We start from the raw sequence: 24,731 nt of genomic DNA on the forward strand, positions 1-24,731 counted from the left end.
ATTGTGCCTGCTGTTGTTCTTAGGCGGTATTAGCTAGTAACTAACCACGGCTATCCCCTCGAAGGGTTGTAACATAGGATTAGAAACAACTCAAACTCCAGAAATGGATAGGATTTCTTAGCTCCATTCCCAACATTGACTCTCCAATTCAGTAGCATCGTTGAGGCAAACCTCTGAAGTATAAAATTGGGGGCTACACTTGTAGAATTACTAACTATTAGTAAGTTCTTGATCGAAAAACGATAATTAAATAACTATATGAATAAGAGTTATTCTGGATATAGTATTTAATCAAGAATATCTTGCTTTAGTGAAGAAGTACTTGACTGCCCCTTGGTAGCACTTATTCTAACTCACTATAGTATCGTTGCAAATAAATAATGAATTTTAGGAAAATTATTACTTTTGCTAAAACTGAATTGGGCTTAAAAGAAATTTACTTAGAATTTGTTTAAATTTTTAGCATGTCAAATTCTTCAAAATTACACGCTTCCAGTTTAATTAATGGTAATTCAACATAAAAATCAAATATACTAGCAAATGATTATTTGAAATTTGTTTTAACAGAGGAATGTCCTCTATCTCCCAACTCATCTTTAAATCAAAACATTTTTAACTTCATAGATGAGGATATGAAAGTAGCACGACAAAGTAAATATGATTTGCTTGTAATTGAGAAGTGCTTAGTGAAAAATGACAAAAAGACCTAGATAATTAATTCAAGTACCAGTAATCATATCTATTCTTTCACTCAGGAAACTAGTTACTGGAGACAGCTTACAGAAGGCGAAAAAACCTTTAAGGTAGGGACCGAAGAGGTTGTTTCAACTAAAATAGTGGGAGATATGAAGTTATTTATAGATACATTTTACTTGAAAATGTTTATTATATTCCTTCTATAAAAAGGAATTTAATTTCTATCTTTTGTTTTCTAGAACGTAATTATAAAGTTTCTTTTGAAAATAATGAAGTATTCATTATTTCAAAAGGTCTCAAGTGTTTTGCAAATTTGGAAAATAACTTATACGTGTTAAAACCGACTAAGGTAAAAGCTATTTTGAATATAGAGATGTTTGAAATAGCTAAAACTCATAATAAGAAAAGGAAAATTTCTCCAAATGCCTATCTTTGGCACTTAAGACTAGGGCACATCAATCTCAATAGGATTGAGAGATTGGTTAAGAGTGGACTTTTAAACCAGTTAGAAAATGGCTCCTTACCTCCATATGAATCTTGTCTTGAGGGTAAGATGACCAAAAGATCTTTTACTGGAAAAGGTCTTAGAACCAAAGAACTCTTAGATCTAGTACATTCAAACCTTTGTGATCTGATGAATGTTAAAGTGAGAAGAGGGTATGAATATTTCATCAGCTTCATTGATGATTATTAAAGATATGACCACATTAAAAATCATCAACCTCGCAGTAAGCTAGTATTAAGTGAGATGTCAAGAGAAACTATAGATAGATCAACAAGAGTTGTTGATCGAGCAGGTCCTTCAACAAAAGTTGTTGGTGAAACTAGTATTTCACATCCTTCTTAAGAGTTGAGAATGTCTCCATGTAGTGGAAGGGTTGTGCAACAGCCTGACCGATACATGGGTTTAACAGAAACTCAGATCATCATACCTGTTAATGGATTAGAGGATTTATTGACTTTTAAATAAGCAATGGGTGATGTGGATAAAGATTAGTGGATAAAAGCCATGGACCTCAAAATGGAGTCAATGTACTTCAATTCAGTCTAGGATCTTGTAGATCAACCAGAAGGAGTAAAACTCATTAGCTACAAGTGGATCTACAAGAGAAAGCGAGACCAAGCTGGTAAGGTACAAATCTACAAAGCTAGACTCGTGGCAAAAAGACCCAAAGAGAGGTGGTAGACTATAAAGAAACCTTCTCTCTGGTTGCCATGATTAAGTCGATTAGGATACTCTTATCCATTATCACTTTTTATGATTATGAAATTTGGAAAATGGATGTCAAGACAACTTTTTTGAATGGCTATCTTGAAGAGAGTATCTATATGTCTTGTGAGGGGTTAAGAGAAAAAGGTTTGCAAGCTTAATAAATCCATTTATGGGCTAAAACAAGCATCTCGACCCTAGAACATGAGATTTGATACTACAATCAAATCTTATGACTTTGAATAGAATGTTGACGAACCTTGTGTTTACAAGAAGATCGTAAACAAAACTGTAGCTTTTCTGGTTCTATATGTTGATGATATTCTTAGGAAATGAAGTAGATTTTCTTGCTGATGTTAAGAGATGGCTAGTTAAGAAATTCCAAATGAAAGATTTGAGAGAAGCACAATATGTCCTTGGGATCCAAATAGTTGGAAATCGTAAGAACAGAAATTCAGCTTTATCTCAAGCATCTTATATAGACAAGATGTTTTCTAGATATGAAATACAGGGGCATGGAATTGATCTGTCTAAGGAACAGTGTCCTAAGACACATTAAGAGTTTGAGGTAATGAAACTAATTCCATATGCATCAAGAGTAGGGAGTTTATTATATGCCATGTTGTTTACTCGTCTTGACATATGCTATACAGTTGGAATCGTCAGCAGATATCAGTCCAATCTAAGATATGATCATTGGATTGCCGTTAAAATCATCCTAAAGTATCTTCAGAGAACAGGGGACTATATGCTTGTGTATGGTGCTAAGGATCTGATTCTTACTAGATACACTGATTCTGACTTCCAGACCGATATTGATTCTAGGAAATCTACTTCGGGGTCAGTATTCACTCTCGGAGGAGCTATAGTGTGGAGGAGTATAAAGCAAAGTTGTATTGTCATGTGAAGTAGTTGAAGAAGCAGTGTGGCTCAGAAAGTTCCTGATTGATTTGGAAGTAGTTCCAAATATGCATTTGTCGATCACCCTAGTTTAATGTATTTATTCTCTAATTACTCAACATTTTATATATGTAAAATCCACGGGAGTTTTAATCCAAGTGGGAGTTTGTTGGGTTGTATGTCCTAAAACTCACAGTTTGTAATGTTAAACATTTTCTATTATGAATAAAGATGTTATTGACATTTATTCAATAAAATTGTTGTTGAATATGTAAATTTTACTTGTAAAGACTAAATCTAATAAACTAAGATCCATGGCTATTACATGAATACTTGGACTTTATGTGTAGATATAAAGAAGGATCAAGTTCGAGCAAATAGCCAAAATAGTCTATAATATATGAATAAGTTTGGGTGCCTTATTCTGGTAACATTATCGGATACGACCTACTTTGTAGTTGTTACAATTTTTTGTAAAGTGCTACAAATGAATTGATCCTGATTCGTTCATGTAGTGACATAAGAAGCGAGGGCATCCTATGCAATGAGTTTGCATAACATCGAACTAAGAAATATGTCACTCTTGCTTTATAACATTGTTCAATGTTTAAGACTGCCAGTTTCAAATTCAATGACCTAGGTAACTCGACCTTAATCATGAGCTAACTATGAACTCCTGTTTATTCGGGATTATTCTTAGATTTGCATAGGTGAGGGTTGACTCAATAGTACCGGCTCAATAAGCCTCCCATTTTAGGGGTAAGACCGGGTAGATAACTAGGGACATAGGGTACAAGACAGAATTCACTCCTACCCACTTTTAGGGATAGTAAAGAGGTTGTTTCCTTAAGTGCTGACTCTAGGTCTTGAACAAGGGGTCTCACCCTATCATTGGCTCGAGAGGGACTCGATTTAGCGATTGGATCACAAATCAATTGTTCATTAGAGGATCAGTAGAAATTAAGGAGCAAGATGTAATTTCGGGAGTAAAACAACATTTGACCCAGCCATTATTACAAATAACCTTTGAAGGGTCAACTTATTGGTTATGGTTAAATCAAGTGGACATTAATATATCTACCATGAAGGGAGTGCAACTACTGAGCTTTAGTGGAGTAACCCAGTGGTTAATGATCTGTAGGTCCATAAGGTCCCTCTACTAGCTCGTAAATCTTAGATTAGTATGTTGATTGAATTTGAAGCGTTCAAATTTGTTTTGGGAACTCAATTTGAAGTGTTCAAGTTAAGATTTGAATATTGAATTGTTCAAATTCAAATTAGAATTTTGATAATTATATTAGATATAATTAATGTTTAATTTATCGAAATTAAATGTAATTGAAGAGATTAAAAATATTTAAATGATGATTTAAATATTAATTACATGAATAGGATTCATGTATGAAATAAGTGTTTAATTAATTTAATATTTGATGTTAAATTATTATTTATTTAATTAATTAAATTTGTTTAATTAATTATTTAAATTAAGTAATTTTAAATTTAATAAAATTTAATTTGAGAAATTGAATTTTGTTTCTTATTTGATTTTATTGTAAATTAAATATAATTTAATTTAATATTAATATTAATATTTGAGATAGTGGAAAAATCCATAGTTTGAAAAGCCTAGTGGATTTCTCCACATATAGACACCTATCCCACTAAGTTAGTAGACTTTGATGTATCAATTAGCATGACATGATGGTGCTTGCAAGTATTAGATACATAAATACTTCAATTTTTAAAAATTGAAATTTGGATTGTATGTTGAACTTCAAAGTATTTTAGCAGAGAATTGTTTCTGCTTAACCCTCTCTAAACCCACTTCAATTCCCCTAAAAGTTGAGTTTCACCACTCCAATCCAAGTTGGAGAATAGTAGAGAAGACGCTCTTGGTGGTCCACAGTTGATTTGTAGCTCAAATTTATGGACAGCTGCTCGGATTTAGAGGATTCTTCAAAGGTAATAGTTATGAAACACTTTTTTTATTTGATAAAACTATGAATGCATGCTTTTAGAACTCAAATTAAGTTAAACTAGAATGCTTATTGATTCTGATCGCTTCCGTTGCATGCTTGTTTATTCCATCAATTTATGCATCACAATTGAGGGACTGATACCCTTCAAGTTACTAATTGACCACCCCAAAGTCGACTTATGAGTTCGCAAGACTCTAAAAAATTTCTCCTCCTCTACCTTATTTAATTTAAGTGAAATAATTATAGGATAAGTAAAAGATTCCCCTAGAAAAGCATACCTCAGATGTGCAGGTAATTCTTTCAACTCTATTGTAGGTGGTGTGTTGAACTGAGATTCACTAACAGACATTAAGGACACAAGGGCATACTTAGCATAACACACAGTCAAATAATTGAAACATTCAGTGTAAAAAGCAATATCCTCATCTAGCCAATCTATCTTATCCATCCCATTGTTTAACAAACCCTGACTCAGATGGTCAGTGGATAAGGCTAACTCTTGAAACTCAGCTACATTTCTATCCACAACATCTATTCTATAACAAGTACTATCAGACTTAGCATACTTCAGAAAACGAAATATGTTAAATTTTACCTCCTCATCATTCACCTAAACTGTAAGCTTACCTTCTTGAACGTCTATCCATGCCCTACCTGTGGCCACAAATGGTCGGCCCAAAATGATGGGAATTTCTAAATCTTTCTCCATTTCTAGAACCATAAAATCAGTAGGGAAGATGAATTTACCAACTTTAACTAGCACATGCTCTACTACACTGCGAGGGTAAGTGAGAGAACAATCTTCTAGTTGTAATGATATGGTCGTCGATCCAGTTTCCAACACAAAGATATTGGCATCAGATTAAGTGAGGCCCCTAAATGACAAAGACTTCTACTTACCGTCAAACTCCCAATGGTATAGGGCATTATGAAGCTTCTAGGATCCTTCATCTTTTGAGGTAACTTTTTTTGCAAAATGGCACTACATTCCTCTGTTAAGTTTACCATCTCATATTATTCAAATTTCTTCTTTCTTGATAACACGTTCTTCATAAATTTAACATAATTGGGCATTTGTTCCAGAGAATCTGCAAAAGGAATATTTATGTTAAACTTCTTAAAAATGTCTAAAAATTTTGAAAACTGATCATTCAACTTCCTTTTTTGCAAACGTTGAGGATAAGAGATATTATTACAAATAGTAGATATAGTGTTAGAATAACTCCCTAAAATCGATGGAGTAGGCACATTCATCACCTCCTCCTCAGCATTCAAGTTAAGTTCCTTGTCAGTGTTATCCATTGCAAGCTTTGCAGTATCCTATCTATCTTCATCACCCATTGTGGGACCAACTATATTTCTCCCACTTCTTAAAGTAATTTCCTTGCATTCCTCCTTACGGTTTTTTCTCAGTATAGCTGAGAAACTTACCTATCTGCATGGCATTCATTGCAGTTGCCATATGGCTAACCTGAACCTCAAGGTTCTGAATAGCCTTCCCCTGACTTGTCATGGTACTCTCCAAGTAGTTTGTTCTACTCCTAGATTCCATGATGAACTTCCTCAACATTTCCTCCATTGATGATTTCTTCTCATTATGTGGTTGAGGAGCTGAAAAACCTTGAGGACCCTGCAAGACATTTTTAGTGTTAGCATAGAAAAAGTTTTCATGATTACACAAACCTGGAAGATAATGAGTGGGTTGTTGCGCTTGATATGATGGAAATTAAGAGAATTGAAATGACCATTTGAACGGATTAGCTTTATGCACAAAATTTTCCTGCTCAAGGTCAGACATCTTTTATGATGGGTTAGTATTGTATTCCACCATACTTGCAATCGAGGGTTGATTACCTATTGTCACACCCCGCCCCAGACTAACCTCTAAGCCCGAGAAAGGGCATGACTGTAGCAGTTATCAACCTTTGGCTAACACTTACTGCCTAATAACTCTTACGGAATAACTCTGATACCAAAACATAAACTATATACAGCGGAATGTCTTTAGGCCAAAATTTATTAATTCAAAAACATAACATATTTAGGGTCACGAAAACACTAGATTTACAAGTCCTAAAACCCAAAAACCCTAGTCCCTATATAAACAACAGTAACATGTGTACAATATTTACAATAACCACCTAAACAGACGGGTTACAAATCTCTTTATTCTTTAGTGGCAGAGTAGATGCAGAGCTATCTTTAGAGGATTTGACTGCTACCTATGGGGGGGAGAATACATTTGAAAACGGGGTGAGCTTGCGCCTAGTGAGTGACTTAAGAAAGATAATTGATTCTCATGCAAAATCTCAATAAAGAGTTTAACTGAAATATAAGCTTCTACAGCACTTGTACTGCAGTATAAACATTTTCCAAGCATGAACATATAAAGTTGTTTTAATCATAAAACAGTAAAACACTTTCTCAGTTGAGGATAGCCCTACTATGGCAAAAACAATCCCAACACCAACTACTAGTCAAGAGAGAACCCTTTTGCTTAATCTCTAACTCTACCTACGTGCACGTGGCCATACTAAGTACCGTCATACCTTAGGTACTTCTGCTCAGATACCTTCTCAAACGTCCTTCAGTATTTGGAGGTTTGGTACCTTCTCAAATGTCCTTCAGTACCAATAGATACCTTTTCAAATGTCCTTCAGTATCTAGTTGGGCGGATACCTTCTCAAATGTCCTTCGGTATCGCGTTTTAAGTAAAACTAGTCATAAATGACTTCCTCTTTAAAGCATATAAAGTATAACACATATAAAAAACATGACTTTAAAGGTAATAACGCATGTTGAGTATATTTAACACATATAAATCGCTTTTCAACAATTTCTCACACATGCATGCTTTTAAAATATAACTCATGGTTTGCTTGAAAATTACTTGTAAAACTAGCTGGCATGAGAATAATCTTCTTTAAAACATGCTTTATATAACACATTGTAATAAAACATTTTAAGCAAATATTTTGGTCAAAACGTTTTAGCCACTCACCTTGATTGCTTAGGAGCTTTTCACTCTAGTAGCTCCCTTTTCTACCTCGGGCTCCCTTTTCACCCCTAGAATTCCGATTCAATTTACAGCTCAAATTACTCATAGTTCTAAATCTTATTTTGAGATGCTTCCTTCTACAAACATATTCTAAAATTTCTCAGGAAGCTTACCCTAAAATTTGAGCTCAGAAATTCTCGTGGTTTGGTTGAAATCATAGAATCTTCAAGATTGGCTCAAACTAATCCGACAGCCTGACCCTTCTATCTTCTTCTTAGTTTCCAGCCTGATCCTTTCGAGCTTTTCTTCCGGCAGCCCTACCCTAAAAACTAGACTTTCATAGCTTTCAGGTGGCTTTAAAATCACTCCAAATGCATGAGTAAATTGGGAGAACTCCTCGTCTCAAGTTGATGCGCCCTCTTCAGACCTCACTTGTCCAATGCGTCCTCTATGACTAACGCATGGATTTGGCTCTAATGCAAGATTTGCTGAACTTTCCCACTCTTTTTACGGTATTTCTGAATTGTGAACTAAAAATGAATTCTCTTGGCTCTATTTATAGGCGTCCAAACCTTCTCCAAAGTTGACACCATCTACTTGGCTGCATGGCCAAGTGTCTCCTTCTCACCCTATCAACGCAATGCTGTGATCATCGTAAGCTAAGTGTCTTCCTCCTGTGTAGCCAACGCATGAGCTTCCAATCAGATGCCACCACCTCAAATTCTTAAGGCTTTCCTTCCAAGAAGACACATGGTTTTGATGATGTTCTCCTGCTGATCTCATCCCTTGTATGCATCCAACTCTTGGATGTTCAATACATAATCCATACTCATGGCATGGGCGCATGGTGCTGACCACCAACGCATAGGTACGCTGCATAGGCTGGTCGCTCAACGCATGGGCATGCTGGTCGCTCGACGCATTGGGCATGCTTAGCCGCATGGGTTGCGTGCGGCGCCTTGATGCTTGGCCGGGTGCTTCAGTGCATAGGCATGGTGCTTCGATGCATGGGCGTGTGGCGTATGCTGGCCATCGCTCACTCGCTCGGCCGCATGGGCTGTGTGCTTGGCTGCATGGCAAGGCACCTCGACTCACAGCATGGCTGCTCGACAGGGCCCTCTACGCATGGGCGTGCCCGCTTGACGCATTGGCAGGGCGCCTGGCCGAGGCTACTCAATGCATGGGTAGGGCGTCTGGCCGAGGCTACTCGACGCATGGCATGGGCGCTGGCCGAAGCTGCTCGATGCATGGCATGGGTGCTGGCTGAGGCTGCTCGACGCATGGGCTGCCTTCCAACGCATCGCCTCCATCTTTCTTCCTTCAGTCGCATGTCATCCCCAATCACTCTTCCAATGCATCAACACCACCCTTCAAATGCATCAACACACAAAATTTATACTTAGCCAATTTTCCAAATTTTCCCAAAAGTTAAACTTCCAAATTTCCTCTTTTCTTCAAAGCTCCACTTTTTCCTCTACCATTCCACACTAGTTTCCACATCAACCTACTCATCACACTAGTCTTAGTAGGGAACATACTCAAGTAGAGAAATTAGGATTCGGGGTTCACACCTATAGATAAGTGACTAATTGCGTGAGTCAAAGTAGCCATTTGTGCCTTTAATGCACTAACCTCATCAAGCTCGTAGAGGCCTGCCACTCGAGATGTGGACTGTTCTAATGGCCAGTTATAACTCGTGACTGCAATATCCTCCAATATTGACTGAGCAGCATCGACAGTCTTAGAAAAAATGGAACCCCCTGTCGCGGCATCCAAAATGGATTTCGTCGTGCTAGTCAGTCCATTGTAAAACAACTGAATTTGAAGCCAGTCAGGATATCTGTGTTGAGGACACTTCCACAATAACTCCTTATAGTGCTCTCATGCTTCAAACAGCTGCTCATCCTCTCTCTGGCTGAACATTCAAATTTCTGTCCTCAATCTACTAGTTTTTGAAGGATGAAAGAACTTGTTAAGGAAAGCCTAAGCCAACTCACTTCTTGTTGCAAGTGACTCCAGCCAATATTTCGCCTTATCCTACAAAGAAAAGGAAAATAATCTTACATGAATAGCATCAGAAGAGATGACAGACTATATTTTATGATGTCACTCTCAAAAAACAGTCGTGAAAATGAATTTATATGCACCGAACAAACCCTTTATAGTAACTAATAGTACAAGTAGCAAGTTTGGGGTCGAAGCACAGAGAGCCAAACATTGACTCCTCAAAAGTTGGAACTCGTAGGAAGTAACCAAAAACAAGGAGAGGGAGGGGGGAGGGGGGTTGTGAGAATTGTTAAAATAAATTGTGAAAACAAAAAGGTGTGCAACGCAATAGTTATAAAAATTATCAATCAAACAAACACTTAGCTTGAGTAGTTGTAATTTAATCCACTCCTTATTAATTCTATCATAGACAACTCAAAAGATGTGCGAGATTATTTGAACTGGAAACTTAGCCTACTTGATTAGAATCCTAACCAGTAGTCCATAAAATCAAGTTGATTAAGAGAGAAGCAAGAATCTTTAACCAATCAATTAATTAACAGGCATTAAGATTCAAGGCAAAACTAAGTCAATTAATCAGTTTCCATCGTGTAACTAATTAATTGATTGAAATTTATCTAAGATAGAAAGTAAATGGTTGCTAATTGGAATCCCAAATTAACACAACAAACCTACTTAACTCATGCTTCTAGGTGACGACTACCTAATGATTACAAATTAGAGCCAATCAAAGCAATCAATTTAACATGCATAGCTAATTTTTCAGATTATCCCATACACGAAAATTGAAGAATATGCTCAAGATAAATTTCATAAAATTCATAATAAAACTCACGGAATTACAAAACTAGTTCTCAAGAATTAAATTGGAACAAAATTAAATTAACAAACCCAAGCTAAGTTCTTAATAGACCTCTGTACGTCTCTGGATACATTCGAGAACAGAGAATGGGTCGAATCCTCATCGACAACGGATCCACCATCAATATAATGCCTAAGACGACTATGAAATAGTTGCACATACTCATGGAAGAACTATCAAACAAAAAATTAGTAATTCAGGGTTTCAATCAAGGCAGCCAAAGGGCGATAGGCATGATACGCATGGAGCTCCTCATTGGCAATCTAAAGGTCGACGCATTGTTTCATGTGAGAGACTCAAAGACCACCTACACACTGCTATTGGGACACCCCTGGATTCATGGGAATGGTGTGATTACGTCGACACTGCATCAGTGTTTCAAGTTTTACCAAGACGGGATTAAGAAGGTCGAAGCAGATTCTAATCCGTTTTCTGAAGTCGAGTCTCACTTCGCAGATGCAAAGTTTTACTTAAAGAGCGAGAATTCTGGTGAGTCTATGCCAGTGGGAATTTTCCGACAAAGAAAATGGATGGATCCCGATCGAAGTCGCCAATAGACGTGGGCAAGGTGCGAGCCTCCAGCCCAAAAGAGGACAGAATGTCCCTTGGCATAAGAGAAACCCCTGTGGTGAGGGGCGGGAAAGCCTCAAAACCTCCGATTCTACGCTATGTCCCTTTATCGAGACGAAACAAGGGTGAGTCGCCTTTTGCAGAATGCTCAAAGGGTTTGCAGGTTGGCGACATAGAAATTATAAAGGAGAGTTTCGTCACACCCCTCACCCTGATAACGAGGCAGGAAGTCCACAAGTCGGAGGCAGAAGCGACGGGGTCAAAGCTGCTCGAGAAGTGAACGAAAGACGAATTCGATCCCAAAGCTTACAAGCTGTTGGCGAAGGCGGGCTACAATTTCACAACTCACACTGAGTTCAAAAGTTCAAAGATTTATGAGTAACCTCGACTCTCACCAACCCAAAAGAAGCTCTTGCAAGAGGGACACGCTATACCCATGTCGAGGGCGGGTCTCGGATATGAGCCGTTAGAGCTAGTCCACATAATCAGAAAAGCGAAGGGGAAAGTGGCCAACAACAATCATATCACTGCGGAAGAAGTTGATGATACAAGAGAAAAGGAGGGAAAAGATAAAATAGCCTCAGCCTTCGACCGTATCAGACCATCTGCCGCACGAGCCCTGGTCTTCGAAAGATTAAGCATAACGGAAGCAGAAAGGGGAAGCCCACATACTATCCCTAGAGATACTCGACGCTCAGTCTTTCGAATGTTAACTCTGTCAAATGAAGAAATGAGAAGATCATCGGTCACTCGCTGGTGGTGGTACGACGGTCAGCCCTTGAAAGACTAGGCGCAGTTCCAAAGAAGAGTGAAAAAAAATCCCTAACTCCCATTTTCGATCGCTTGGAGCACGAAAGGGTTGAATGTCTGCTCGATCAATATGTCCCTAACAAGACACAGGGGAAAGGAAGAGTCTGCACTAACACCCTCGAAACAACTACAGGAAAGAAGGGGCCAATACCTCGAGCATCTATCTGGTGGTGAATCGACCTTAAAAACGCTGAAGCATTATCAGATCAGAAACATTCAGAAGAGGCAAAAAGTGATGGGAAAATCCATAGTACCATCCCCTCACGCATGAAGAGAAAGACCTTCGTTACCCTAAACAAAGTGAGGGCACGCTCAAAGTAAAGAGACGCGACATCGTTTTCACCAACCCTCAGAACAAAAATCTAGAGCGGGAGGAAGTCGAAACTTCGTGCCACCACATCACCATCACCGAAGGACCTGCAGAAGGTATGACCGAAGAGGAAGTGGAGGACGCTCCGCAAGGACTAGAGGATGGTGGTCAATCCACGATGGACGAGTTAAAAGAAGTGAATTTGGGCACCGTAGAAGAGTCGCGTCCGACTTTCATCAGCGCGCGGAAGAGGAGGAGAACGAATACATGAGTTTACTCACCGAATATAGGGATGTTTTCACCTGGTCATATAGAGAGATTTCAGGACTAGATCCAAAAGTAGCAGTCCACCATCTCGCGATCAAACAAGGGTGTCAACCCGTTAAGTAGGCTCAACGACGCTTTCGACCAGAACTTATCCCCCAGATTGAGGTTGAGGTCAATAAGCTGATTGAGGTCGGGTTCGTTCGTGAAGTTAAATATCTAACGTGGATAGCCAATATTGTCCCGATTAGAAAGAAGAATGAGCAGCTTCGTGTTCTCGTAGACTTTCGCGACCTAAACACCGCCTGTCCTAAAGACGATTTCCCATTGCCCATCACAGAAATAATGGTCGATGCGACAATGGGACATGAGGCCCTATCCTTCATGGAAGGATCTTTCGGATATAACCAGATACGGATGGCCCTTGAAGACGAAGAAATGACGGCATTTCGAACCCCAAAAGGGATATACTGTTACAAAGTAATGCCCTTCAGGTTGAAGAATGTCGGCGCCACTTATCAACGCGCCATGCAGAAAGTATTTGACGATATGTTGCACAAACATGTGGAGTGTTATGTGGATGACCTTGTGGTCAAAACCAAGCGACGACAGGACCATTTGAAGGATCTAAGAACCGTGTTTGATCGCCTGCGAAAGTACCAATTAAGGATGAACCCCTTAAATGCGCGTTTGGCGTAACTTCAGGTAAGTTTCTGGGTTTTGTTGTGAGACATCGAGGGATAGAGATAGACCAATCTAAGATTGATGCCATCCAGAAGATGCCAAGACCAAGAATTCTACATGAGCTGAGAAGTCTGCAGGGACTTCTGGCCTACATCCGAAGATTTATTTCTAACCTGGCAAGGCGGTGTCAACTCTTTCAAAGACTAATGAGAAAGAGAGAGAAATTCAAATGGGACGAGGCCTGTCAGAGTGCTTTCAATAAATAAAGAGATATCTAATCAGCCCTTCTGTCTTGGGAGCCCTAGTAGCAGGCAAGCCGTTGATACTATACATCGCAGCACAAGAGAGGTAACTGGGGGCACTGTTGGCATAAGAAAGACAAAAGGGAAAAGAACGCGCTCTCTATTACTTGAGTAAAACCCTGAATGGAGTCGAGATCAATTATTCCCATAGAGAAGACATGCCTTGCACTCTTCTTCACCATAGATAAGTTGAGGCACTACATGCAGACCTTCACAGTCCACTTAATTGCGAAGGCTGACCCCATCAAGTACGTCCTATCTAGGCCGGTCCTTTTAGGACATTTAGCCAAATGGGCAATCATGCTTCAACAGTACGACATTTTTTATGTACCATAAAGGGCGGTTAAAGGGCAAGCATTGGCCGATTTCCTGGCAGATCACCCAGTTCCATCGGATTGGGAGTTAAGTGAAGACTTGCTTGATGACGAAGTTCTCTTCACAGAGATCTCAGAACGGTGGGTCATGTTCTTTGACGGTGCGGTACGAAAAAGTGGCGCGGGGGCAGGTATCGTCCTCATTTCGCTAGAAAAACAAATGTTGCCTTATAGCTTCGCACTTGCCAAGTCATGTTCAAACAACGTCGCCGAATACCAAGCTTTGATAATTGGCCTCCAAATGGCCTTAGAAATTGGAGTAGCTTGTATAGAAATCTTCGGTGACTCAAAATTGACAATCAATCAACTCTTATGCCAGTACGAGGTGAAGCATGACAACTTGAAACCCTACTTCACCTACGCTCGCCAGTTGATGGAGAAGTTCGAAAGCGTGGCATTGGAACATGTCTCGAGGATGGAGAACAAGAAAGTAGATTCCTTGGCAAACCTAGCCATAACGGACCTGGATAATGTGCCCCTTAATATATCGCTTTGGCGGAGATGGGTTGTACCTCCGATTGGGATTGCATATGGGGAAAAAAATGCGCTATCAGTCTACCTAACCGACGAGGAAGACTGGCGGCAACCACCATAGATTACCTTGAGCACGGAAGGCTCCCGGATGACTCCTGCCGTAAAATCAAGGTTCGTAGGAGGGCTGCGCATTTCATTTACTACAAAGGGGTCTTATACCGTCGATCCCTTGAGGGACTTTTCCTTCAGTGCCTCAGTAAAGAAGATTCAACGAAGGCTCTGGAGGAGGTACACTCGGGCGTATACGGTGGGCATCAAGCAGGACCAAAGCTACAATTCTAGCTGAAAAGAATGGGTTATTATTGGCCGGGAATGATCCAGGAATCAATGGATTATGCGAAGAAATGTGAAGCCTGTCAATATCATGCAAATTTCATTCACCAACCACCCGAGCGTCTACATCCGACCATAGCCTCTGGCCTTTTGAAGCATGGGGGCTCGATCTGGTCGACCCTATAACACCTAAGTCGACAGCAGGGCACTCCTACATCCTCGCAGCCACTAACTACTTCTCAAGATGGGCTGAGGTCGTCGCGCTAAAGGAAGCTAAGAAAGAAAACGTGGTGGATTTTATCCCCACTCATATCATTTATCAGTACGGTATTTCCCATCAGATCGTAACAGATAACGGAAGACAATTCTCCAATAGTTTGATGGACAGGTTGTGTGAAAAATTCAAATTCAAGCAGTACAAGTGATCCATATATAACGCTGCCGCAAATGGGTTGGCTAAGGCATTTAACAAGACATTGTGCAACTTGCTGAAGAAAATTGTCTCCAAGTTGAAGAGAGATTGGCAGGAGGAGATCGGTGAAGCGTTGTGGGCTTATCACACCACTCACCGTACCCCTACAAGAGTCACCCTATACTCTCTCGTTTATGGGGTAGAAGTTGTCCTTCCTTTGGAAAGAGAAATTCCATCGCTGAGAATGGCAGTGTAAGAAGGGCTGTCTATGGAAGACAATGCCAAACTGCGGCTCCAAGAATTGGAAGCATTGGATGAAAAACAGTTAGAAGCTCAACAAGCGCTGGAATGTTACCAGGCACGAATGTCTAAGGCTTTCGATAAACATGTAAAGCCTCGGTCCTTTCAAGTAGGTGATCTAGTGCTCGCAGTAAGGAGACCCATTATCACAACGAGACATATAGGGAATAAGTTCACACCTAAATGGGATGGACCCTACATCGTCAAGGAGGTCTACATGAATGGCGCATACAAGATAATCGATAAGGACGGGTTAAGGATTGGCCCAATCAATGGCAAGTTTCTCAAAAAGTTTTACGCATAAAAAAAAAAAACCTTTGTATGAACTACGTTACGACTTGATCCCTTTCATTATAAAGGGTACGTAGGTAACTTAAAGAAATTTAAGTTCAGTCGCGCATAAAAAAAAATATCTTCAAACTACATTATGACTTGATCCCTATCATTAAGAAGGGTATGTAGGCAGCTTGAAAGAAACTTCAAGTTCAGTCCAGTTAAAAAAAAAAAAAAATGAACTACATCATGATTCGATCCCTTTCTTTAAAGGTACGAAGGAAACTTAAAGAAATTTAAGTTTAGTCCATCAGAAGAGATACCACAACCACCTAAGTATAATATTACAAGATTGATGTTGATCATCCCCATCAAAGAATGATACTTCAGATTGAAGATGTTCATCCCTATTGGGGGCAACACAATGAGTTGAAGATGTTCATCCCTCGTAAGGAGCCAACACAGTAAATAAAAGGCACACATGTGGAATGCACTTCACTTCCTTTTTAAAAGTAAACTTATACACTCCTCCATCTTCAAGTTTAAAGGCTTCATCGATGCTTCTCCATCTTTAAGTTCAAAGGCTTCGTTGATGCCTCTCCATCTTTAAAGTTCAAGATTGGTGTGCATGACTCAGCTCCATCTTCAATGACTCAGTCTACAAAATCATGACACAGCTTCGCTTCATCTCCAAACTAATAACACGTCGTCACTTCATCTTCAAAGTCGTGGTGTGGCTTCATTTCATCTCCAAACTAATGACATGGCTTCGCTTCATCTCCAAGTCGTGGCGTGGCTTCATTTCATCTCCAAACTAATGATGCGGCTTCGCTTCATCTTCAAGTTGTGGCGTGGCTTCATTTCATCTCCAAACTGATGACGTGACTTCGCTCCATCTTCAAAGTCGTGGTACGGTTTTGTTTCCTCAAGTGTGAAGGTCTCGTCGAACTCAAATGCGAAGAATTTGTCGATGCTTTGTCAAACTCAAGTGTGAAGGTCTCGTCTCCATATTTAAGTTCAAAGGCTTCATTGATGCTTCTCCATCTTTAAGTTCAAAGGCTTCGTTGATGCCTCTCCATCTTTAAGTTCAAGATTAGCATGCATGGCCCCACTTCCATCTTTAAGTTAAAGGTCGGTGTGCATGACTCCGCTCCATCTTCAAGTTCAAGGTCGGTGTGCATGGCTCAGCTCCATCTTCAATGACTTGGTCTACAACACCATGATGCAACTTCGCTTCATCTCCAAACTAATGACGTGGCTTCACTTCATCTTCAAAGTCGTGGTGTGGCTTCGTTTCATCTCCAAACTAATGATGTGGTTCCCTTTATCTCCAAGTCGTGGCGTGACTTCGTTTCATCTTCAAACTGATGACGCGACTTCGCTTCATCTTCAAAGTCGTGGTGCAGTTTCGTTTCCTCTCCAAAATATTGGTACAACTTCACCTCTTCTCTAAAATTCGTGTAGCTTCGCTTCCTCTCCAAAAATGTGGGTGTGGTTCCACCTCATATGCGAGATCAAGTTTGGTTTGTCTAGCTCTACCTCATATGCGAGGACGACTCTTGTCCATTCGGCTCCACCTCATATGCAGAACAACTCCGGTCAGTTTGGCTCCGCATTGTACGCGAGATCGACTCTAGCCAACCTGACTCCATTCAAAATCTTGATGGGACATTCTTCTCATCTTCAAGGTTTGATGGCATATCCGCCTCATCTTCAAATACTCAAAGGCATATTTCCCTTATCTTCAAATTTTGATCAAGGAGTAACATAACAAGGCAAACCTTTCAAGGATCCTTCCTAAGGTGATTGAATGGGAGAGTTGTATGACTTTGAGGGGCCCCTTCCCATGACGATCAGGATACACGAGCGGCGCTACAAGGTAGACCTTTTCGAGATCCTCCCTAGGGTGATCGAATCATTATGGCGCTGTTTCTTTGGTTTGGGTGGTTGAGGCGCATTTATATATATGAGGGGCCTTTTTGTTGGAAGCTCGGGGTAGTGTGGGGAATCCTTCAGAAGCATTCTCAGGATCTTCGTGTGGATGATGTCGTGAACTTCAAGCATGGGCTCTTCATCAATGCCTACGCCCACAAAGAGGTACGGGCTCGAAATCATCCACGGGAAGAAGTATTGACCTCTCACATGGCCAACAAAACCTCGAATCTGCTTCGCAATGAGCTGGCCTACATCGATCAGAATGTCGCATGTTATGCAGTATGTGGCCATGACTCGATCCTTTGAAATTGTTTTGTCATGCGTTGTTGGGATGAGTCGCGGTTTCACCAAATATACCCAAAGTTGTGCCTCTGGGAGCAACTTGTTGAAGGCGAGGGTCCTAATGCCTGTTAATGATACCGACCACTTGGTGCCCGGTTGCGTTAATACCTTCAGCGCATCCTCCATGTGTTCTTCTTCAGGATCATCAATTAACTTGTTACCCGGTGCTTTCGGTAGGTTCTTCAACTTATAGATCTCATTGATGTCCTTTGTGCTGAACAGCACTACCCTCCCTTCTATGATCACCGGAACTTCGGTGTCAAGGAGCTGGCCGTGATTAAAGGCCCTCACTACCGCAGGAATAATGATGGATGGACTTTGGCAGAAAGTTTCCCACCCATGTTCCAACACAACACTCGTGATAAGTTGACCCTTGCGGCGCATTCTCCTTGCGATGCCGCATAAGAGGGGTGATGTCAGGGTCTTCTTTATCTTCGAACGAAACCAATCTAGTATGCGGCGATGAGTGATGACTTGAGATTTGATGAGTGTTTAATGTGCATGCATGATGATGTGCTACAAGCTCATGTTACCATAAACTTGATGACGTAAAGATGGAAATGGAATGTGGATGCTGTGTTATTGCTCATGCACATTTTATGCGAGACTACTTCTAGATATATGCATTGTTAACTATATGCTTGTAGTATGCTATGGAGTAATGCGTTGTCACAAGTTTCCTTGCGCTAAAACCAAGTATAATTCCAACGTAAGTTTCTCAGAGTAATCTGGGGTCGAACACAGGGATTGTTGTCGTTAATGTATTACATTTGTGATATATGCAACCAGTTTTTACAATTAATAAAGATTGTGTGTTTGTACAAGAAAGTAAATTGCGATGAAAATAAACCTAAGCTAATATGATGCAAGATACAAGATACATGATATACATGATACTGAGTTCGAGATAGACTGTGAAGTTTATACAAAGGATCGTGGTATGAGATGGCAAGTCTTTATGGATGAATCAGAAGGAGAAAGAATAATTAGTCCAAACGTCGCAAGTTTGTTAATTGTATTAAAGATGTAACTAAGGTTCCGCTCTCCCTTGGCGTACACCTCTCAGTGATCGGCCGCGTTCCCACATCTCTATGGTGAAACAGGGATGAACGTAGTGAGCGCAAGGTTGCTTCCATCTCTAGAAGTACTTCTTGCTTTAGTTAATGCATTCTTCCAACCCTCTCTCGATAGGCGGAATGGCATCTTCACTTCTGCTCTCACAGGTGAAGATGTTGTCTAGCATGCCTTGACTAAACTTAAATATTTCCTTAACCCAATTAATTTTCTTGTTTAATTCTTACTAATTACCCACGGGATTAAGAAAACGTCATGGAGAAAATGAATTATGGGTGAACGGAAATAGACAGAGAAATGATAATGGAAATGATCATAACATTCAATACTAACATTAAGCGTCTGATACATGGTGTGAATGATATGGAATAAGAAGATGAGTACAAGTGATGATAAAGAGATAGAAACAAATACAGAAGAGTGTCAACGTCTTGACAAAGATCTGAATGGAGGTTTTGTTTGTCAGTGTGTGGAATGGATGAACAGAAGAGCTTCCCTCACAGGCTTGCTCGTCTGGTAGAGGTGACCTTCGTACAGAGCTTCGATGGTGGGGATCGGAAGGATTCTTTGCCCAGAGACTCACCTCTCGGCCTTGTCTCTTAATTCTTCTCGGATCTACTCTGATTAGTCAATCAACCAGTCTCTCTCTCAGATCAATATATACAATTTTCTCTTTATTCAAGCATCCTTTTTCAATGGAATGACCGAAGCTATTTATAGGCTAAACTTTGACTCTCTTACTTGTGGTCCCCACTTTATTGTTAAGGCAGTTCTGGAAATGGTGGAGTGAATATTCCTTATGTTACGCAATCAATCCTGTCCGAAATGCACAATAGTCAGCTGTATGCGCATCAGAATCCTTCGCATTTGCGTTACTCTTCACATCTTCGATCGTTTGCCTGCATGCGGTGTTATTTTTTATTACCGCATGCGGTTGAGATTGTGTTAATCGCGTAGCTCTTGATCGATTGTCGCATGTGCTGTCATTGCATTGATCGTCTATTCATTCTTGAATGATGAGTGCAATGCGACGTAGATGCGTTGTTCAGTTTATCTTGAGCCATGAACGCATGCGGTGACTTGATTTCCGGCAAAACAGACTTGAAATATTCTTTTCTACCATCGCAATGTTGTTAATGGGGATATTGACGACAATTTATAATTCTCGTATTTCTTAGCCAATTTCTATACAATCAAAGCAACTTTCCTTTCTATTGGCCGCAATATCTAAATAAAACCGTATAAATAATTTGTATTTCTATAAGTTATCAATGAGACTTGTGGTTGTGCTGATTCTCTAATTTGCTTTGACATCCCCTCTTCCACCCTTGTGGTGGTTGATTCTCCATCAAAATCTGGGTTTTCCGCTCTCTTCCTTTTCTCCTCCTTATTCAGGCGCTTCTCTTCTCGCCTGTGTTCTTTCTTTTCACTCTTCTTCTTTTCTTTCTTTTCCTTCTTCAACCGGGCAGCTTTATCTCCTTCCACCCGTTTTTCTTTACTTTTTCTCTACTTCTTCCCTTCGACCGTCCCCGACTGCTTCTTCACCTCTATGACCTCCAAAATGGCCCTGATGGGTCCCTCATTGGAGTCTGTTGGATCAATCTCCTTAGGATCCGCAACGGCCAGGGCCATTCTTCGCGAAGCTTCTGCCAGATCCTCCTTTGAAGGCAGGGGTTGGTTTACAACTCCAGCTTCCAGTAACCCCCCCCCCCCTCGTTCCAGATTGCTCAAAATACTCCCAAATACCTCCTTGTCATCCTTTCGCTTCTGTTCTCTTTCAGTCGAAGGTACTGGGAGTGCCACCTCAGGTCTTGTGGCAGGCGCACTCTCCGTGCTCGGCCCCTCTCGGTTGGTGGGTGGTTTTGCTATAGAGGTCTTTCGTCGGGGTTTTCTGGCGATTCTTGGGGAAGGCTTAGGCTGGCCAGCAGCTAGCAACAAGGAAAGCCGCCACCCGTGCAGTGATGGGGGCTTGGGATGGTGATGATGGTAGGGAAGATAAGTGTGAGGATTGTCCGGCCATTTGCCTGGTTGAGTGAAAGATTTAAAAAAAAAAATTGTTTTAGGAAGGAAATCAGAAGGGGAATGGGTATGCAGAAAATTTCTTAGGGTTTCTTTTGTGAGGGATGCAAATGAGCTCCTCGGTTGAAGAAGATGCATTTTATAGGTTGGGCCTTGATGGGCCCAACGCACTCGCTGCGTGGCAGGCCTCGGTATTCCAAAAAGCCTGCCACCGCGCCGCTCCCATTATGATTTAGCAAAAATGACGTCCTTTTGTCTGCTAAGTCATAATTTCCTTGGAAGCTAAAGTGATTCGACTCCCATCTCGTGAAGATTTTATCATTTTTTTCCATTTATCTTTAATCGAACGGGCGCAATGTTAAGTATTAATGCAATGCATCCGTTACCGTAAATGCATATTTGCGGAGGACAGGCACAACATTTCTAGAGGATGGGCGCACGGTATTTCTACCAACGCAACACTACCTTCGACATAGTGCATTTTTTGCTGAGGATGGGCGTAGTGTACATACACGCGCAACTCATCCATCAACGCAATGCATTTGTGGAAGGCAGGCGCAAAGTGTATCTATCAGTGCAAGATACACTCGCCGTCGTAGTGCATACCGAATGTTATTAAAGATTTTTTTTTTTTTGTTTCATCAACATCGCAACGCTTATCCCAAAACCAAGTTGATAAGACGTTGCAGTGTTCATTTTTATTTTTAATATTCATTCACAGAAATTAGGTTCAACGCAATACTGAGACAGGAATGTAAATAAATTCAACAAAGCATGAAATTAATGCAACTGGAATTGAAGTAGAAGTAAATTCAGAAAGCAGTAGGACTAATTTAAGAAAGCGATAACAAAGCGATAAACTAATTTACGAAAGCATTAAAGAAAGCAGTAGAGATAGATGTTAGAGATGCTGATTGAGAAAAAGTTCTTCAAGGTTACCGCAATCCGCATCCCCAATGGCGGTCAACATGCCTGCACAATGTCACTACTGACATTGTTCCTTCCCATGAGATCCGGGGGCTTCTGAATTACTGGGCAGCATTCCCGATGTTCTATTTGGAAGCTCGGCTGCCTGTTGCCCTACCTGGACTTCCAAATTCCTTATGGAAAATGCTTGTGATTGCATAACCGCATCATTTTTCTCGATGTACTGCTTCAGCAGAACTTCCAAGGACGATGAATTTGTAGAGGTGTTTGATGTGGAAGGTTGGTTGTGCGATTGCCATTGGTGGTGACTCTAATTCAGACCTTGATGAAAAGCTGGAGGGTTTCCTCGATTTCCGAAATTGTTCTGTGAATTCCTCTGGCCTCCCTGATCGTTGTTACCTCCCCAACTGAAGTTAAGGTGATTCCGCCAACCCGAATTATAGATGTTGTTGTACGGGTTATTCTAAATGAAGTACACTACCTGAGGGTTCGATGGGCACATTTTTGCTGAATGACCCCCTCCGCATTGTGCACAGCTGATCGCTGCCACTTGTGCCATCGCATTGGCTTGCGCTGCTGATAACATAAAATTTATCTGATGTCACACAATGCATGGATGATTATAACACAAGTTTAACATAAAATGATGCGATACTACTTCTAGATGTATGCATTATTAATGGAATGCTTGTAGTATACTCTGCATTGTCACAAGTTTCCTTGCGTTAAAACCATGTATAATTTCACCGCAAGTTTCTCGGAGTGAACCGAGGTGAACACAGGGATTGCGTAGTTAACGCATTACGTTCGTGATATATGCGATCGGGGGTTTTTTAATTAATAAAAGATTGGTTTATACAAGTATTTAAACATTATGGTAAAGTAAAATATGCGGTACAATAAAGTTGCGGTAATAGAATAAAAGTGCATAAAAGTAAACCTAAGCTATTATGATACAAGATATAGGATACTGATACATGATACTGAGATTGTGACTGACTGCGAAGATTATACAAAGGTTCGTGTTATGCGGTGGCAAGTCTTTATGTATGAAACTGAGATAGAAAGGATAATTAATATAAACATCGCAAGTTCATTAATTGCGTTAAAGATATAAATACGGTTCCGCTTTTCCTTGGCGTACACCTCTCGGTGATTGGCCATGTTCCCACATCTCTGTGGTGAAACAGGGATGAACGTAATGAACACAAGGTTGCTTCCAACTCTGGAAGTACTTCTCGCTTTAGTTAACGCATTCTTCTAACATTCTCTCGACAGGCAGAATGGCATCTTCACTTCTACTCTCATAGGTGAAGATGTCGTCTAGCATGCTTTAGCTAAACATCTTTATTTCTTTAGCACAGATTGATTTACTTGTTTGATTCATTCTAATTACCAAGGGATTAAGAAAACATCATGGAAAAAGCAATTAATGGATGAACGGAAATTGACAGAAAGATGGAGATGAAAATGATCATGACATTCAATATTATTATTTAGCATCTGATACATGGTGTGAATGATATAGATTAAGAAGATGAATACAATTGATGATAAGAGATAGAAACAAATACAGAAGAGTGCCAACGTCTTGACACATATCTGGACGGTGGATTTGCTTGCCGGCGAATGGAGTGAATGGAAGGAAGATCTTCCCTCTCAGGCTTGCTCGTCCAGTAGAGGTGACCTTGGTACAGAGCTTCACGACCTTGTCTCTTAAATCTTCCCAGATCTTCTCCGATCAGCACTCAAACTAATCTTTCTCTCAATATACAAATACCAAAATATGCCCGTATCAAGTATATTTTCTCACAGAATTTAGAGACTATTTATAGGCTCAGCTTTGACTCTCTGACTTGTGGACCCCACTTTATTGTTATGGCAATTCCAGAAATGGTGGAATGAATATTCCTTCTGTTACGCAATGAATCCCGTCATAAATGCACAACGGTTAGCTGTACACGTGTCTGGATTCTCCGCAATTGCGTTGCTCTTTTGCATCTTCAATCGTTTGCCCACATGCGGTGTTTTTTTTATTACCGCATGCGGTTGAAGTTGCGTTGATCGCAAAGCTCTTGGTCTATTGTCACATGCGCTGTCATTGCGTTGATCATCTATTCATTCCTGAATGATTGGCGCAATGCGACATAGATGCATTGTTCCTTTTCTCTTGAGCCATGAACGCATGCGGTGACTTGATTTCCTGCAAAACAAACTTGAAATATTCTTTTCTACCATCACAATGGTGTCAGTGATGTATTGACGACAATTTATAATTCTTGCATTTCTTAGCTAATTTCTCTACACTTGACGCAACTTTTCTTTCTTTTGGCCGCAATATCTAAATAAAGCAGTATAAATAACTTGTATTTCTGCAAGTTATCACACCCCCAAATTTAGATATATGCTTGTCCTCAAGCATATCTTCTACTAAGGCAATAGTGCTCAATTCCTATCCTAAATTTTGCGTCGATTTGTTGCTTCGAATGCTCTGCCTAAGCACATTACTTGATAACACAATTTCCTTCTATCCTTGCTAATTCATATCAAAGCCCTACTTTATTATTTCTATACAACAAATTTCTGCTAAAAAATGATTTTCTAGTTTTAAAACGAATGTTTACCTCTTCTAGTCAAAATATCTTGATGCGTCTGAATGCGGTGGTCAAACTT

General features: G+C 40.2%; 2 protein-coding genes across 2 annotated transcripts; both read left to right on the forward strand.

The window, feature by feature from the left end:
- The first annotated feature begins 13,718 nt into the window (after positions 1-13,718).
- LOC150034270 (uncharacterized) lies at positions 13,719-14,564 on the forward strand. Its single transcript, XM_090316378.1, has 2 exons — positions 13,719-13,843; positions 13,934-14,564. The coding sequence occupies exons 1-2, from the start codon at positions 13,719-13,721 to the stop codon at positions 14,562-14,564; spliced, it is 756 nt and encodes a 251-aa protein (XP_090172504.1).
- An 892-nt stretch (positions 14,565-15,456) lies between these two features.
- LOC150034271 (uncharacterized) lies at positions 15,457-15,792 on the forward strand. The gene has a single exon (XM_090316379.1). It carries the CDS (start codon positions 15,457-15,459, stop codon positions 15,790-15,792), a length of 336 nt encoding a protein of 111 aa, XP_090172505.1.
- The last annotated feature ends 8,939 nt before the right edge of the window (positions 15,793-24,731 follow it).

This window comes from Benincasa hispida, chromosome 8 (assembly GCF_027475165.1).
Source record: "Benincasa hispida cultivar pf3 chromosome 8, pf3_genome.v1.1, whole genome shotgun sequence".
NCBI lineage: Eukaryota > Viridiplantae > Streptophyta > Magnoliopsida > Cucurbitales > Cucurbitaceae > Benincasa > Benincasa hispida.

Bases quoted from the DNA above. Each gene is read 5' to 3' on its own strand.
- LOC150034270 (XM_090316378.1), top strand. From the start codon at position 13,719: ATGGAGTCGAGATCAATTATTCCCATAGAGAAGACATGCCTTGCACTC. The intron at 13,844-13,933 runs GTACGTCCTATC...TGTACCATAAAG, and splicing joins GCGAAGGCTGACCCCATCAA to GGCGGTTAAAGGGCAAGCAT.
- LOC150034271 (XM_090316379.1), top strand. From the start codon at position 15,457: ATGGAAGACAATGCCAAACTGCGGCTCCAAGAATTGGAAGCATTGGAT.